The 14,378-nt window shown below is 38.5% G+C and overlaps 1 protein-coding gene across 1 annotated transcript in view; it reads right to left on the bottom strand.

Moving 5' to 3' along the window:
• Positions 1-13,248, bottom strand: part of LOC139722484 (poly(A)-specific ribonuclease PARN-like) — a 64,972-nt gene extending 51,724 nt beyond the window's left edge. The window contains exons 1-7 of the mRNA XM_071633774.1: positions 13,185-13,248; positions 11,609-11,754; positions 11,148-11,215; positions 9,678-9,759; positions 8,660-8,720; positions 5,149-5,332; positions 3,292-3,354 (exon numbers count right to left, since the gene is read on the bottom strand). Coding sequence (XP_071489875.1) covers positions 3,292-3,354; positions 5,149-5,332; positions 8,660-8,720; positions 9,678-9,759; positions 11,148-11,215; positions 11,609-11,754; positions 13,185-13,203 — 623 coding nt within the window. The 5' untranslated portion in view covers positions 13,204-13,248. The remainder of the gene's footprint in view (positions 1-3,291; positions 3,355-5,148; positions 5,333-8,659; positions 8,721-9,677; positions 9,760-11,147; positions 11,216-11,608; positions 11,755-13,184) is intronic.
• Positions 13,249-14,378: the final 1,130 nt, after the last annotated feature.

Consider the following 14,378-nt stretch of genomic DNA (forward strand, 5'->3'; position numbering starts at 1 on the left):
TCTTTCACTGAGTTGTTTTGATTTGAATAATTACGCAGTACCTGCTGCATGTTACAAGGATTAGAACCCGCACTGGCTAACGGACGGAAGCTTGATCATCTAGTGGACAAGACGCCCGTTGGGAGATCAGGAGGTTGTAGATTTGAATCCTGCTGGAGTATATGTACAGTTGTATGCCCATGATTTCTTATGTCATAGCTACTACTGAAACATTGATCAATTCAGTGCTTACTTACGTTGAAAGCTGAAAAAAAAACTGTGTAAAACTTCAAAGTACTGTAAAAACAAAATTTTCGTGTGCATGACACTTTTGCAGATTTTGTGAGGAGCAAGATTCCCAAAAGTGCCGGTTAATATGCATCAGAAAGGTTTTGTCTATGCAATGCATTGAATGCCAATGGCAATTCACAAAAGTTTCATGCCACAAAAGTTTCTGGTAATACAGTATTCTGTAATCAACTATTTCAACCAAATGCTGGTACATGGCACTGACTGTTCTGCAAACTTTGTATAACTTACAGACAGTGAATTCCCAACAACAACAAAAAGGAGCCACATATGAGGATAAACATAACTGACTGATAGTGAGAGGTTACCACTACATGTATAGTTGTGATACTTGATCTTCAAAAAGGTGTGTTTTCCTACAAAACAGAATAACACACTTGATCTAGGTGTGAGTTTCTTCAATTTGTCTCCCTCTACAAATTAAATTTGTTGACGGAGACAAATTGAAAATACTCACACCTGAACCTTCACCCCTCTGAATAATATCTTTCCTTCATACACTTGAACTATTCTGTCACCACAAGCTACTGTATACGCTATATATTTCGCGTGGGTTTTATTTTTGCGAATTTCGCGAGTCGGGAGCTATTCGCGAAATTAACAACACGCGAAAATATTACCTTCCAAAATGAATCCCTTGCCTTGATGATACGAACATTTCAGTACTAGTATACCATGTCACGGCTTACCGAACAGACCATACTGGTTAAGCTTGTTTAAGCACGTCCACGTCTACTTACGAATACTGTAGAGAGCCAATCCATTATCGCAAGGGGACCACTCGTCAGAAATCTAGCGCGATGGACTTAACCACTTCAAAAATGTTGAATTCTAACTTACTAGTTCGCAGAGTTTGGTAAGTTTTTTTCATGCAGTGTATAACTAGTATCATTCTTATTTGCTAGTAAGTTGAAAATTCACACTTTCTTTGCCACTTCATATTTTCTCTGGTCCCCCAATCGCGAATTTAACCGTTCGCGAAAATGTGCGACAGCGGCAATTCGCGAAAATTTATGTACGCGAAAATTATAGCGTATACAGTAATCTACAACTTTCTCCTTCAAATACTAAAATACATATAATATATATACACCCCCTTCAATATCAGGAAAAAAATAACAACAAAACAACACCTTTCATCTGACTACAGACCCAATTTTGCTGGAAGAAGGGGGAAAGGTCTCATAAATGTCAGCATATTAAAATGAATCTGTGGGCTTCAAGGCATTGGCCCTATCCCATCACAAGAGGGAGCATTTCATTTTTCATGTTACTATTGTACTGACTGTTTGGGGAAGTTGACCTTGTTTACTCCTTCACAATTTTCCAATCACATCATGTTCCCAATGATTTGCATTTGGCAGAAAACTATAAGTCAGATTTCAGCTCAGAATATCTACTAAGGTGTGTTCAGTGAGAGATTAAGAAGGGGGAGGGACAATAGTCTCTGATTCATCATACACTTGTAATTTTTCTACCTGCTGTTGGCTTTTTCCATTCCCTTGCAACATTGCAACTACTATAGTAGGGCAGATATGTAACAAAAATTGGTCGAAATGCTCACATCCGGCGGAAAGTATGATATTTTGCATATAGGGGTACTTTGGGGCGCTGATTTCAAATATTGCCAGATCCAAGAGATTTGACCACGGGGTCGGCCGCCATTTTGAATTCCAATATGGCCGCCATCACAAAACAAATTCAAAGATCCTTATCTTCAGTTCTGAATGACCTGTGGCACCAAAATTTGGTACACATGTGCATTTTGACACATTGAATTTGATGACAGATTGATTCGGAGTGTCTGACAAACATCGAATGGCCGCCGCTTTGAATTCCAATATGGCCGCCTCGACGAAATATTCAAAATCCCTATCTCGATTTTTAAGTGGTGAGTGACCCTGAAATTAGGTGTAAACAAGTATCTTAACATACTGAGTTAAAATATTAACTGATGTGATGTGTCTGACAAACGCAATGCCTGCTATTTTGAATTCCAATGTGGCTACGAAGACAAACATCACGACTAACATTCACGGGCATGTCAAAAAGTGCAGCAAAAAGGAAGCATAATGCACCTTTCACTGACGTCACAATGTAAATACATCAGCGCGCACTCTATCAGTTACAAACGCGCGCTCAATCAGGTAGCCTAATTTACAAACCCGAGATAGAGATTTTCAACACTCCAACATGGCAAATATGTATTAAATTCAAATTGGCTGCCGTGCAGCTTGTCAGACATATCAAATAAGTCTGTTATTAAAGTCATCATATCTTCATGCTTTTATATATCAAATTCCAATGGCTAATGTCATTCAGAACTGAAGATAGGGATCTTTGACGGCGGCCATATTGGAATTCAAAATGGCGGCCGACCCCGTGATCAGATCTCTTGGATCCGGCAATTTTTGAAATCAGCGCCTCAAAATACCCCTATATGCAAAATTTCATACTTTCCGCCGGATGTGAGCATCTTTTTCACATATCTGCCCCACTACTAGTACACTGTCAAAATTTAGGAATTCTTCATGGAAATAGGACACTGCATAACCAAATATCACAAAGAGGAAATTAGCACTTAAAAAGAATACAAAAGACCTCAAAATAAATGTTATGGTATGACTACTACTGATGCGTATCAGGGCAAATACGCCTAAGGACAATTCCCCCTCCCCCCCCCCCCCCCCCCCCCCTCCCCAACCCCACTCTCCACCGGCTAAATATTGGTTAGTGATAAGGTTAGAGTTACAATTAGAGTTAGGGTTAGGTTTAGGGTTAGAGTTTGGGTTAGGGTTAGGAGTAGGTTCAGGATTAGGGTTAGCGTTAGGAGAAGGGTCTGTGGTAGTTGTCTAGGGGGTAATTGCTCTACTGTTGTTGCTGTTGTTGATGTTGTGGTCAACTCTTGCATTAGTCCTCCTTCTGTTATGATGCATCTTCTATGAATACGGTACTGAAAATGTAAATATGCTAGTCTGAAAAGATGACTCATCCGATGCTTACCCTGAGCATGGCTTCAGTGATAACTCTTCCTCACTGCTTGCCTTGAATTCCTGAACCTGGGTGCTGAAAAATTCAATAGCAGCAATCAATAATACATTATGGATCAAAAATATCAATAACTGAGAAAAAAAAAAGTGACTTCAGAAATCATGTGCTAACACAAACAAGATTGGGAGAAAAAAATATGTGAGATGAGAATGAAACTCACCCTTATCTACAAAAGAAAAAAAAATATCTCAGCAGTAAGGTATGAACAGATATGTTGCTCACAAACAATTTTTATTTTCAAATTGTAAAGATTATTTGCCAATTACATTATATTCCATTATTTCATATCTATTCATCTCTTCATGATTTACTGTAAAACGCGGAATTTTCGCATGCACTTTAATTTCGCAAATTTCGCGAGCGCCAAGATTCGCGAAATTAAAATGCACGCGAAAGCCCTTGTTTACACTATATGCATTGAACGCCAGTGGCACTTTGCGAAAATTTCACGCCACGAAAAAGGCTGTCGGCTCCAATTCGCGAAAAATTCATGCCGCGAATATATCATGTTTTACAGTAATCAAAGTCTTCATCATTGAGATAAGCAATCAATGAACTGCCTTGGGTAACAAAATGACTTACTACTTATTGAGCACTTGTCAATTTTCCAATATCATACTTTACTAAAATAGCTGGTAAAACAAACATTTCCCTTCCCATAGACTCATTCAAAGATAGTAAAGAAAATGCACAATCATCCCATTAGTGGCACATAGACCCCGTTTACTGTGCGAGGCTCGGCCGCAGCTCGGTTGCGGCTCGGCCCAGCCCCACTTCAGTGTAAACGCGCAAAAGGCCAAATGCGGGACCAAAATTGGCCTCGCATTTGGCCTTCCTCCGGAGGTGGTCTCGGCCGCGGCTCGGCCTTTTCTCAGTGTAAACGCAAACTGGGCCAAATGCGCGGCCAATTTTAGTCTGGCTTCCAAACCCTCTGCCCGTACTATTTCGCTATTCAGGATATTAACCCCCTCAAGGTCGAAAACTAGTATAGTTTAAGATGGTTTTGTCCTGCAAAGGATTTTTCCTTCGGCAAAGGCCTTGGCCTGAACGGCGAATTCATCGCCACGGAATCCACTTGGCAAAGGGTCTGAAAACCAGACTATACCAAATTGCGTTTGTTTACAAGCAGAGCGCCACTACAACAAAATATTGAATGGTTTGAATTGAAAGTGCGGCCGAGCCCGGCAGTGTAAATGGACAAAATTGCGGGGCTCGGCCCCACAATTGAGGCTGGGCTGTAAACGGAGTCTTAGAATAAGTAGCCTCACTGCCCATTTTAGATAACACCACATATTTGGGTTATCTTATTACTGGCTGTAGTTCATGGGTGGCTGATATCTCACTGATGAATACTTAAATTAAATCATGAGTAATATACTGAATCACTGCACAGCCATTTAAATACTGATTATAGTATTGCCTGCCATTTGTAGTGGACTGAAGAATTATACTGTACTTGTTAGGATGACCTGGTCCTAGCACAGGCAATACATTCAAGTGAAGAGCTCTACTGCAAAACGAGCTAACTCCATTCTCACCAAATTGAGATACGAGTGTATTTGCAATTAAAGCTGCTAATAAAACACAGAAAATACTAATAAAATATGGGATATTTCTAATCATAACTTCAAGAATACTCCTTGTTATGTTATAGGTGAGGTACCACTGGACAGATTTCATTTTGCTCCATCTGACGACAGACTTACTTTAAAATGTTTGAAAATAGTGATTGGCCCATTTTGCAATGAAACTCCTCAAGTGTCCCCCTCAAAACAAGTCAGTATCATTACATAAATATGCTATACTCACATCACATCATCAATGAACTCTTTGTGCTCTTCTGGCACCTCCACTGGCCTCTTGACGACGGTCGGCGAGCTGAAATTTGGGCTGGTGTCTGAAAGGAGACTAACGTTGCCCTCAAACTGAGAATGCCTCTGCACAATCAAATCCTTGACCCTGTCCCTGTCAACGGCCGACAGGTAGCCAATACCTAGAAGAAGCATGAGAGGCATGGATTTCTTGATCGTTTTCAAAGATTAATAAATAAAAGTGGCAGAGATTATATGTGACCCTGCATCACAAAACAAATAAAAAGTCATCAGACTTGGATTTCTAGATAAGGGCAGATTCTGAAAGAGCAGACTCCAAGCTTTAAAATGATGTATACATAAATTCAAATGGACTCTCCTAACCTATCGAAATATTGGAAAGACAGCACACACTCTGGAAAAGTGTGAGCTGAGAAGAGGCTCTGAAGTGCAGGGTCTATTCAAGCACTTCATCTTTAAACCAAGCTGTGCTACCTGTGCGATGAATGGGACAAAAAAACAGGATGTAAACCACATAGCAACAACAATGAAGGGATTATCGGATTAAGTTGAAATTGAGCATGATTTATTAACACATTCAGGCCATCATTAATGTCAACTTTCAAAGCAGTAGCCCTACAGAGTGTCTCAAATAAAACTATACACTTTTGAAATGGCTGCCGAATAAGAAATATATGATTATGGGGGGAAAGGTTTATATGTGTGGATAGCTTATGCACTCAACTTTCATATGACACCAAAAAGTCTACAAATAATTCATGCTTGAATGAGCACTGCCCACTTTTGTAAAGGGTATGAAAATTAGGCTGCGCAGGATTAAGCCTTCTAAATTTGCGACAGGTGAGTCCGTTGGAGCTTACAAAAGTGAAGTTGATATGATAGATATATGATCAATTGCGATCAGTTTGGGTTTGCTGAGTGAATTTTAGGGTTTATTGGACCAAACTTTTATGCATGAGTAAACCGCAGTTGCATTTATTTTATTGTAGCATTGCAAATTTCCCTGGTAGACTCAGTGGTGTGTTCATGTGAGTCAGGATGAGGTGATGGTACATGTTCCAATTTCCATGTTACACACTCTTATTTTTTTACATCTGTGACTTGAATGAAAACCTTCGCCCCACATTGCAGTTATTTATTTTCAGATGAGTAGAATAGCTCATTGATTTACTTAATAACCAGATGGGGATTATGTAAATTCATTATTCAAATACACATGTACATTTTGTTGAAAACGGAATGTATTATGTCACAGCTACATGGCTACTTATTATTCAGGTTACCCATTGACCTGAAGAATAAATAGCTGACACGATCTTAGACATTTTTTTTGACAACCCATAATTGAATATTCAATGTTACATAATCCCTACATGGGTATTAAGTAAATCAATGAGATGTTCAATGTGGGGTGGAGGTTTTGTACCATCACCTCATCCTGACTCACATGAACACACCACTGAGTCTACCAGAGAAATTTGCAATGCTACAATAAAATAAATGCAATTGCGGTTTACTCATGAATAAAAGTTTGGTTTATTAAATTAACCATAAAATTCACTCAGCAAACCCAACCTGATCGCATTTGATCATAAATCTATCATATCAACTTCAGTTTTGTAAGCTCCAACGGACTCACCTGTCGCAAATTTAAAAGGCTAATTCCTGCGCAGCCTAATTTTCATACCCTTTACAAAGTAAGCAGTGCTCATTCAAACATGAATTATTTGTAGACTTTTGGTGACCTATGAAAGTCGAGTCCATAAGCTATCCATACGTATAAACCTTCCCCCCCCCCCCCCCCAGAATCATGTGTTTCTTATTCGGCAGCCATTTCAAAAGTGTATACAGTTAAACTCGCCTAAGTCGACGTCGCATATGTCGAATAATCGCGCAAGTCGAAGATTTTAAAAAGTCCCAATTTTTCTCCATTGACTTACGTGTATTAATTCACTCACAAGTCGAATTTTTTAAGTCGAATACTCGCCTAAGTCGATGAAATTCCAAGTACACTTTCACGGAAAAACCATTGAATTCACTGTGCCTAAGTCGAATAAGATTTTTTTATTGTGTAATAAATCACTGTCAAAATTATGAGACGCCAGTTTTTGTTTACATACAGTATACTGTATACCAAAAGAAACTTTGCGTTAAAAACATTAACGTTTCATATACACAAGCGGTTTCACCTGAATCGTTATTAACGCAAACTAACGATCTGGAAAATTAACGTTTGTAGTAACGATGAGTAACGATCCCAAGCGCAAATTAACAATGTTTCGTTGACATTAACGATGATAGGTAACGCAAGAACTCACGCGAGATTTTGGTTTCCGTTACCCAGACCTGGTGAAAGGACGACGTATCGCCTCTGCCGAGTGTAGCGATCTATGCCTTATATACTTAGCGGAGTCTTTTCGTGAATTGTATCACGATTTTGCGAATGGTTAATATGCGACCGGGGTCACCAAAAACGCACGCCGTGCCAACTACAACAACAACAACAAAAATAACCCGGATGTTTGCCTTCAGTTTTGGAAATGAACAGCGGTAACAATCGGCTCCATAAGATGCTAGAATAAATGTCAGATGTTTGCTTTTAATTTTGGAAATGAATAAAGGTAATATTCAAAGTGGATAAAGCGTCTTGCTGAAGGGCAAATATCGGGCACACCGCTCCAGCTCTCAGCTCCAAAGTAGACAACATACATGTACATTATACACGTGTATGCGTGGTGTAACTGTAAGTCGATTTTATTTCAACTTACGCACAAGTCGAAACTTGCCTAAGTCGATGTGTTTTGCTCAGTCCCGAGAAGATCGACTTATGTGAGTTTAACTGTAGTTCTATTTGAGACCCCCTGTATGCTGTCAAAAGTTATAAGAGTTGAAAGTGAAGAGTGTGTAAAAGATTTTTAAGAAATGAAAAGGGGCCTCTTATCACACTACTCTACAATAAAACTGTACAAAGAAAGGGTAGCAGAAAAACTGCTGAAAACACACTTTCCTATTCGTTTTATGACCTAAAACTCAAGAACAATGTAGAAGAAGAATAGCTTTGTCAGGAAATATGAAAAACTCACGATTGACTCTGTTGACCCATTTCACCTTGAGTCCTCTCGTAAAATCAAGTGCTACAACTTTTTGTTGGTTTTGTGATGTACAGTCACATACACTATGTGATACAAAAATAATGCCTCCGGCACCACTTCGTGGCGGAGGCATAAAAACACTAGGAAAAACTATGCTTGAATTCCGCAGAAAGAGAATCACTCCCGTCACATTTAACTCCGACACTCTGAGCACAAGTAGTTTTACAGCTAACGAGACAGCCTCAAAGCACAGTAAAAATGTCCTGTCAAAATTACTTGTCATTCAATCGCATTAATTGGTCAAAATGCAAGAGCTATTTGTCCTAATTCAAGTGTGTAAAATGCACGCTCAGTAAAAAAGAATTGAATGAATCCTTCTTGCAGTGTCATACCAACCTTTGTAAAATACCTTGTTGAAGTCAAATCCATGTGACACCAGGAAATCTATACTCGAACTCTAAAGAAAAAGAAACATGAACACATGTAAACATATTAATTTCAGGTACTGGTAATGAGAAAGCCTAATAGAAGTATTACACAGCTTTAGCCTGTCACAAATATCTTCTGTTATATTCTTGCACCTGGTAAATGCTGTAGTTCAAATATGAATTGAAAGGAAACCAACATCAAAAAGCAGCAATATTAGTAGAAAACGTTGGTGAAAGTATGAGGAAAATCGGACAATCTAGATTTAAAGTTTTTAAAGTTTCAGTACCATCATCACAGAATAAGGAGACTATCACACGTCATGACATCATTCTGGACAAAATTATAGAGCAAATATGAAGGAAATTCAACATATTTTAACTTCTTCTGGCATAATTTCCAAGTACTAGATTTACCCGTTTCAGAAAGAAGGGGTAATGATATTATCCTTCACATATTATGTCAGTAACAAGCCAATGGAATGTGTACTTTTTATGACAAACAACAACCAAATAAAAAAGAAATTCAGCTAACACTCCTCTTTGCCCTCACAATTACAAACCAATTCCTATTCCAAGATACAGGACTATCACAGTTAAGGGCTAACATCATGCAAGGTGTCACAGACTCATTAAGCAAACCATTTTAAGAGCATCAAATGCACGACTATCTGAATCAGAAGAAGTTATCACCATCCATGAAATGCAAATAATTGCAAACACTCTCTCCCTCTCTTCCTCTCAGATAGGACACACAATGGAGGTGCTAAGTGTTAGAGAGTCACAACCCATGAATGTAAACAATCCCACTTCACTACTCACAAAAAACAGGGCGCAAACCCGGTGAAGTAGTCTGAGCAAAAACACAGGAAATGGGTGGGAGATGTCGACCCCTCCCGGACCGTGACTGACAAGAGTGGCTAACAGTATCACCCAGACACATTGTGCGATATGAGAATGAAGGACAGCGTAGCTCAATTTTAGTGTACCTGGCACAAAAACCTCTGATCAGGTGCTTGTCGAGTTGCTGGTCTTGGAAACACATAGAAGTTGAATGGATGAGCTGCATATCTGGTTGGGTAAGGGGAAAAAGATAAAACATTATAGTGAGTGATAACCACAGCTTACAAAGCAATTCTGAATAAGGATTTTAATCATAAATGCATTTTGTATAAGTTTTTCTCTTACAGTCACTTTCTTTCACTCATTGCTAATTCTGTTTTGGAATGGGTCTCTGTTTATCTTTTCTAACAGATAGGCAATGAAAGTTTGAGATAAACCTAAGAAGAATCTCAATTTACAGCAAATATACATACATCCTCCATCATACCATATGATGAATAGTACCATCTCTACAATAATGGTAATATACACTAATCAGAACAAAGCTTGAAACCAGATAAATTCACATGACATAAGTTCATCAAGAACTACATTTTTCCCACCACGTCCATCTGCATATACAGTGCACTCCCGTTATAACGAAATGCTCGGGACCGGCAGTTTTCTTTCGTTATAACGAAATTCGTTATAACCGAACAAATACAATATATAACGAAAACAAGGACACAACGTATATACAAGTATATCATATTCTCTTCGCTGAATACTCATCATACACTGGAAAGCTATGTGAAATGTGATGGGATAACTGTATTACAATAATAAACGCAAGTTCCCCTCAGAAACTGTGCGCGACACAAGGAGCGAACACACAGTGGTGTGAAGCGCTCACCCATGCAGAAACGCTATGAATGCTTGTTCCGCTACGTATGTTCGAAAGCAATTCGCATTTCGTTAGAACGGAGCACATTTCTTTTGTTTTTCTTTGTCTGTGGCGCTCGGAAAAGACTTCGTTATAACGGAAATTTCGCTATAACCGTGTTCGTTATAAGCGAATTTTGTACCATAGATAATTTTAGATAATTTTTTAGTGATAATTTTGGGACCACAAGATTTACTTCGTTATAACGAAATTTCGTTATAACCGTGTTCGTTGTAACGGGAGTGCACTGTAGTCACATTAATCCAATCGTAATACACATTGACTATCTAACATCTTGGTTAGGAAATCATGGTATCCCACTTTTGAAACTTGTTGTTACCTAATCGCTGTTTTCTCATCATTCTCATAATATTCTTACATATTGTAGGATATAGAATCTAATGTTATTATGCTTCTTTGGTAAACTCAAGGGAGAAAGGAAATGAGCGGTGACACGGCAGTTGCTCCTGCAACCAATTACTCCGATTTTATTTTCTCTAGGACAAAGGGTTAGGGTTAGAGTTGTGATAGAGTTTTAGGTTTAGTTTGATGTAAGGAGTAGGATTAGGGTGATGTTTGTGAGTAGCATTTACATATATGTTTGGCTTAGCGTGCAGATATTTCACAGGAGCTATTGTCGAAGGAGCAAATGTCATGGGTCCACAACTTCAAGACTAATATCAAGATCACTTACCCTCTCTTCTGTCTGTCAAACTTGAAGATACATATCCCAAGCTGGATCAGCAAAAAGTCCATGCAACTCTGCAAAGCAAATCAATGTGACAATTTAGCCAATCTAGCCTCTTTTTTTTTTTTCTAATGAGGAATACGACGTATTTCATGAATTCTTACAGACACCATGATTATGTACAGGTGCTAATTCAATGAGCAAAATAATATCATTACTTGTACAATTGTTACTTTGTATAACTTCAGGAGAAAAAAAAAATAAGATAGTGTCTACATAATAAGTATGTACCATTGATGCATGAGGGAAGTGCCAATGTCATACAGTAGTCTCGGTATTTGAAAAATGAAATGCAGATTTTCAGAATTTACAAAGATAGTAAACATTTTTTCAGATTGGTTTAAGAATGAAAGCCCTTACGTTTTACTTCAATCATGTTTTCACAAAATCGGCTGTGGATCACTTACATTCTTCAGGTACTGGTATCGTTCTTCCGGCGTGTCAAAGAGGTTGGCAACAGAGCCACAATGAAGTCCTGTGAATTCACCGTCGATTGCAACAAACGACGAGTGATCAAGAGCTGCTGCCATCAACTTCAATGCTTCATTCAAATCTATGATTAAAAGAGGGCAATACACACACAATTTTTAATTTCTGCATTACCTAGCCTGAACTGGGAAAAAAAAAGAGAAAAAAAAAACATAGAATGAATATAATCGTAAGTGTTATCATAAAATTGTATGCCGTGCTATCTTTGACCCTATTAAACACTCACTTTGAGCATTGCAAAAAAACATATAGGGTAAGACTTACAAAGCACAAATATCTCAAATATATTTAAAATAACAAAATTACGCAAACGGTCCTTTCCATTTTTCATGTGATCATCAATATACTAGTCTGGCATATAAAATTCTGGCAAATTGAATATCTTGGCATAATATAGTCTGGCATATCATATCTATAAAAAAAAATTTAAAAAAAACAATTTTACTCTTTTTTTTTTTATAGTGCATAGCATGCATACACTGATACTAGGACAGCACAGCCTGTCGCATGTTGCGTGGTGACATTCATTCTCAGATTACCTCTAGCTCTACCCAGGCTAGTATACACTACTAGACATAGAAATACTGTGTAATTTACAAGGAGAGACAAGCACAGGTAGAGAGGTGTCAAATCAACAGCTCATTTAATTTGACAGTCACCGGAATTTATAAATTAAATAAAGACTGATACTATAGAGATTTGTTGTTGGTTAGACTAGAGACTCGAGTTAGATTTGTCTTATAAAGTTTTGTTATCCACTGGCACAAGATCAAGACTTCCTACAATTTCTTTCTTTTTTAAGTGTATGTTATGTGGTGTGATAGAGGAGAGCAGATTAATTCTATTCAAAATAGTTTTACACATGTTGATTGGGCCGTTGATTGTTCACAACAAAAAGGGTGCTAACATTTCTAAACTGTGGGTCTGTGCCAAGTGAGTTTTAATTATAGTTTGACGACTATGACAAAGATTCAGGCATGGACACATTAACTCAGTCCCATACGTAATATATTATGTAAGCGATACTATGCCTTGACGACGTTTCCGTTATTAGACTCAGTCTGCGATTAATTTCAGCATTTACTTTCCACATTGAAAAGAAAGAAACAATCTTGAACACAATGTGTTTCGAAAAAGGTAAAAAATATCGTTGATTATTATTATAATGTACTGCTTATCCACCTAACGGTTAGATAGAACAGATGCTTGTGTTGTGCTCATGCCGCCGTGTCCAGCATTGAAGCAAGCATCTAGCAGTCACATCGACAACAGAACGGCGAGCCTTCGGCCGCCTACGCCGCCCGCGAGAAGATATCGCTGCTCGTGGTTGCCCTCGGCCTATGCCTCGACTAGCGCAGCTGCAGCTTACCCTCCATTTTTTCCAACACAAACAGAACTAAAATTGCTTAATTGAGGCAGACGACGAGCTGAGAAATTAGCTGTCGTCTAAAATTCTGGTACAATAGACAGACTTCATAATTAGATTCTACTTACTTTCCCTGGTTACTTCCATGATTGATGGGAGCTCTAAGCTTGTTTTCAACTTCGGCGCTTTCAGGAATCGTATTCGTGTTTGTGTTACAGACACAGTGCAATGCAGTGTCATACAAATGCAGTACCAAAGTCCACACTTGCCATCCGCGCGCCACAGCAAGGAAGAAAACGTGCATGACGAGTGTGTGATGTGGATTTCTCAACTTCGCGCTGCGCAGGCACTCTGATTGCGTAATAGGCCTATAACTGCGAGGGATTGGTAAACGCAAATGTATGTGCCAACTTGTGAAGTTGCAATCGCATATTATCCCAGCTGGGCCTGTCTTATAAAGACTTGTGATAGAAATCAATCACAAGTTTCTTGTGAGCTACAATGCAAGTTGCGATTGATTTGGGGACTTGTGATTGATTTGAAGGCTTTATAAGACGGGGTTACTTCTCAGTTCTGTATTAATTGTCCATTTTTCACGCCCATCACCCCCACCCCCCCCCCCAAAGGCCAGATTATAGCTTAACTTAAGCCATATGCCAGAGTGAAATACTATATGAGCTCTACTTGAGCCGTCAAAACAGAAAGTAAAAAAAAAAAAAATCCGCTTCTACCTTTTATCAACAATAATTTCTAGCACTCACAGAGCTAACGTAAAACGTCAGTCTTCAACACACTCCCGATGTTACTTTCATAAATATGATACACCTAGTTAATTCATAATGATAATACATGACGATTGTAATAGCAGATTATAGCGCATATAGTATTATAACAATTCAGTGTCCCCTGTGCGCTTTACAATAACTCAAATCCGTTTTATACGCAAAAAAAAACATAATATACATGTATTGATAAATCATATTGACAAATTATATTCATATACCAATATATAATACAGTAGTCTCCGCATAATCGGGTAGGCTCAGGCAGAGCGTTTCTTACCAGATTAAGCGGAGTACCCGTTTAACAGAAGAACACGTCTCATTTACAATTGACACACACAATATGTATGTACAATTGTACATGCATTGTACTCTGCACCAAACACCTACACTGTATGCTTAACACGCGTGCTTGCACGGCACATTATACATACGTGTACCTTACACTTGCTCAGTCACGAGCAATAATTTACACTCTTTTTAAGGACAAATATGTCTTCAGAAAACTTTGTCGTTTGACTATAGACTCCTCGCCAACAC

Source organism: Diadema antillarum, unplaced genomic scaffold (assembly GCF_040938485.1).
Source record: "Diadema antillarum isolate AM-2024a unplaced genomic scaffold, OU_Dant_1.0 scf00000166, whole genome shotgun sequence".
Lineage (NCBI taxonomy): Eukaryota > Metazoa > Echinodermata > Echinoidea > Diadematoida > Diadematidae > Diadema > Diadema antillarum.